The 4,067-nt window shown below is 43.8% G+C and overlaps 1 protein-coding gene across 1 annotated transcript in view; it reads left to right on the forward strand.

Annotated features, from left to right (window-relative positions):
* The window catches only part of glulb (glutamate-ammonia ligase (glutamine synthase) b), a 6,593-nt gene extending 3,489 nt beyond the window's left edge, over nucleotides 1-3,104 (forward strand). Inside the window, exons 3-7 of the mRNA XM_014024069.1 lie at nucleotides 1,139-1,300; nucleotides 1,386-1,532; nucleotides 1,604-1,731; nucleotides 1,827-2,026; nucleotides 2,108-3,104. Of these exons, the coding sequence (XP_013879523.1) occupies nucleotides 1,139-1,300; nucleotides 1,386-1,532; nucleotides 1,604-1,731; nucleotides 1,827-2,026; nucleotides 2,108-2,426 (956 nt within the window). The 3' untranslated portion in view covers nucleotides 2,427-3,104. The remainder of the gene's footprint in view (nucleotides 1-1,138; nucleotides 1,301-1,385; nucleotides 1,533-1,603; nucleotides 1,732-1,826; nucleotides 2,027-2,107) is intronic.
* Nucleotides 3,105-4,067: the final 963 nt, after the last annotated feature.

Consider the following 4,067-nt stretch of genomic DNA (forward strand, 5'->3'; position numbering starts at 1 on the left):
TGCCACGAAGAATTGAGGCAGTTCTGAAGGCAAAAGGGGGTCCAACCCGTTACTAGCGTGGTGTACCTAATAAAGTGGCCGGTGAGTGTATACTTTGCAGCACAATAATAGCCAAAAGCTAAAATTAGCAAAACGGTAACCAAAAGCTAAAATTAGCTCAAATGTGGCTAAAAGCCACATTTCTATAAAAAAAGCTAAAACCTAAAATGATTAAGTTTGTAACTGAGCCAGATTTTTTGTGTGAAAATACTGTTTGTGATAAATGACAGCTAAAGAAGATGAAACTGAACTGTTAAAGTTAAAACAAGCAGAACAGTAGCTAAAAGCTAAAACAAAATGTGGCTAAAAACTCAAGAGAGCAAAATCATATTTATAACCTAAATCTAGCCAACAGCAATGAAAATCTAAGCTTAGCAGCACAACAACATCCAAAAGCTAAAATTAGCAAAAATGTAACCAAAAGCTAAAATTTAAGGAAATGTTGCTAAAAGCTACATTTATCAAACGAAAGCTAAAATTAAAATGATCTGATATTAGCTGAAACCTAGAATAGCTAAAGTTAGCAAAACAGCAACTTTAACTTTAAAGCAGCTAAAGCCGAGTATCGTTATTAATTTTAATAAAACAAAATAAAAGTACTCTGAAAGTGCAAAAGCTACAATTATCAAAAGTCATAATACATATTGTATCTCCTAAATGAGCCGAACATTTTGATAGCTGGTTGGCAAAAATAGCTGAAAGTGTGCTGAAGAAGTTAGATGCAAAAAAAAATAAAAAATAAAAAAGAACAGAAGAACATAAGAACAATAAATGAGTATGGTGAGTCTGTGTTCACACTGTCAGGTGGCTTTTAAAAGCAGTAGAGTGATCTTGTTTTTTAGTTTGGGTAAAGCAGAATCAGAGGTAAGACAGCTAAAGAAACAAGCGTGGCTTACTTCAGATCTTCATTGGTAAAAACGTTCAAAAGCTGTTCATCAGTTCCCTTCTCCTTCACAGTTATGCACAACTTGTGATCTATCACATAAGTACTAATAAAATGCCTGGAAGGTTTTGGTCAGAATACGGAAAGGTTTGAGATGTATTTCAGTATTTTTTCAAGGCGTCACATGACTTCATCACTTCATCTTCTCTGTGTCAGACCTCCCAGAGTGGAACTTCGACGGCTCCAGCACGTACCAGTCCGAGGGCTCCAACAGCGACATGTTCCTGATCCCTGCAGCCATGTTCAGGGACCCCTTCAGAAGGGACCCCAACAAACTGGTGCTCTGCGAGGTGCTGAAGTACAACCGTAAACCTTCAGGTGAGGAAAAAAAAAATCAAACAACAAAAGCAAACCAGGGAGGAGCCGTCTTAGGTTTCAGCTAACACTCGGTGTGGGCCAACAGAGACGAACCTGAGATACAGCTGTAAGCAGATCATGAGGATGGTGGAGAACCACCACCCGTGGTTTGGGATGGAGCAGGAGTACACCATCCTGGGCACAGATGGACATCCCTTCGGCTGGCCCTCCAACGGGTTCCCAGGTCCACAAGGCGAGTGTTGAATGTTTGTTGTGTAACGAAGCCACCTCAGAGTTAACGTCTGTTTGTGTTCCTCTCATCAGGACCTTATTACTGCGGCGTGGGAGCAGATAAGGCGTACGGACGAGACGTGGTGGAGTCACACTACAGGGCCTGCATGTACGCTGGGGTCCAGATCTGTGGAACGAATGCTGAGGTCATGCCAGCACAGGTACGTATACCACCACGCTACAAACAACGCTACATGGTAATGAAACTCTGAATGAAGTGCTGAGTCAGCAGTTTCATGTTAACTCTGTGTTCCAGTGGGAGTTCCAGGTGGGACCCTGCGAAGGCATCAACATGGGGGACCATCTATGGATCGCTCGCTTCATTCTGCACCGGGTATGTGAGGATTTCGGCGTGGTCGTGTCGTTTGACCCCAAGCCCATCTCGGGGAACTGGAACGGTGCCGGCTGCCACACCAACTTCAGCACAAAAGAAATGCGTGAAGACGGAGGGTTGAAGTAAGGATCGAGCTTCAGTTCACTAACAAAACAAAATAAAACGGCGCAGGGATCATTCAGGAATGTTCTCTTCCTTTGTAGAGTCATCGAGGAGTCCATCGAGAGGCTGGCCAAGAGGCACATGTATCACATCCGGGCCTACGACCCTAAAGGCGGGCTGGACAATGCCAGGCGCCTCACCGGTTGTCACGAAACCTCAAGCATCGACGAGTTCTCCGCCGGCGTGGCCAACCGCGGGGCCAGCATCCGCATCCCGCGCTTGGTGGGCCAGGAGAAGAAGGGCTACTTTGAGGACCGCCGCCCGTCCGCCAACTGCGACCCGTACATCGTGACCGAGGCGCTGGTGCGCACATGTGTGCTGAAGGAGGACGTGGGCGAGCCCACAGACTACAGCAAATGAACAGGAAGTGCATTGTCAGTACTGTAGGAGCTTCTGTTTCCTTTTTTTACCATTTGAGTTTTCACCTGACAGATAGGATGATTGAGAATTTCTTTGAGTTGTTTGGAGCAAATGATGCACATTTGGGTTATTTTCTTGTGTGAAGTTGTTATTTTACAGCTTTTACTTCTGGTTTGTGTTGAACTTGTTTTAAAAGCGTGCATCGGCATTTTTCTGAACCCTTAGCAGCACTCACTCTAAAGTAGGGTTGGGCAAAATCTTATCGTGTGCAGTTAATCATCAGAAAAACATTTGCCGGTTATTTTTTGACTCTTGGCGATAAAAATGATTAATACCTCCGGGTGGACTGGCGTACAGGACCAGGATGGTCTCCTCTTCTCTTTCCTCTTCTAATCCAAATAACGCTTGGCCAAATTCCTCGAGTTGTCCTCCATCTCTGCCTTTGAGCTCCTTAATTCTGTCTGAAATGGTTCTGATTGGTCCATCTCTGTCCTCAGCTCCACTATGGGTGCATCGATTGCAGTTTCCTTTTTTTCTTAAACTCTGACCTGCTCATTCTGATTTTTAAAGCAACTAATACTGTCAGTTGTTATAAGAGCACAATAAACCTTCAACGTTCCAATCTTATTTTATTTAAAAATGTTACCCTTGAAACAATAAAACTTGTTTTATCTTGAAGTATCAGACAATCTCCAGTCTCCCAAAATGAAGGAACATGGTGCCGATCGGTGCACCCCTCAGCTCCACCTCTATGTCAATCAGCTGTAGCTTCAAGCCCAAAAGTCCCCAGTTTTGACACTAAAACTGACTAAACTACACTCTAACTACAAAATCCAAACACTCTAAATATCATAAATCTCTCAAATCAAATTTTTCATTTGCATTCTCTCCATCACTGTTGAATTTCATTCAATTATTGCCTCTTTTTTCTTTTTGTCGATTTTTTTGGCACCTGTCAAATAATTTGAGGTCTCAGTCAGAAAGAAGTTTGGGGGGGTTTGCGTTGTTCGTTGGGGCGGGGGTGAGACCAGAGGGTCAAATTAGGTGTTTTTTCCAACATGTTCTCACTCCTGACTCGTCAACATATTGACGCTTGGTCAGGTAACGTCTGCGTCCAGTTTTGACGTGTCGGGTAACCCCCCTCGTGGCTTTTCCAGGTTGCTCCACATGGGGTCTTGTGTTGGGGGTCTGTGGTTAATATGAGGGATCAGGATTAATGGTTAATTTTAGGTACCGAGGTCAGGGATGGGCTGTATAGGGTTAATGGAAGTTAAATTTAGGGTCTGGGACGGTGTGCATTTCTTACTCTTTTGAAAAATAACAACGCACTCCTCCTCCATCTTATCTCGTTAAGAACTGATGTGAGGGGAGTACCCAATGCGTCCAAAACTGGACGCAGATGGTACCTGACCAAGCGTCAATATGTTGACGAGTCGGGAGTGAGAATGGGTTGGTTTTTCCCCGAATCTGCTCGTCTTTGGCTACAACGCACTTCAAATGGGACAACCATTTAAAATGAATCAGGGGTGTTAAACTCATTTTCACCAAGGGCCAAATGAGCGTTATGGTGGCCCTGGAGGGCCAGTTGTAATGAACTTTGACTTTTCATGTTTAACTTTGACTAAACAGAGTTTTAACACG

Source organism: Austrofundulus limnaeus, unplaced genomic scaffold (genome assembly GCF_001266775.1).
Source record: "Austrofundulus limnaeus strain Quisiro unplaced genomic scaffold, Austrofundulus_limnaeus-1.0 Scaffold406, whole genome shotgun sequence".
In the NCBI taxonomy this organism is placed as follows: domain Eukaryota; kingdom Metazoa; phylum Chordata; class Actinopteri; order Cyprinodontiformes; family Rivulidae; genus Austrofundulus; species Austrofundulus limnaeus.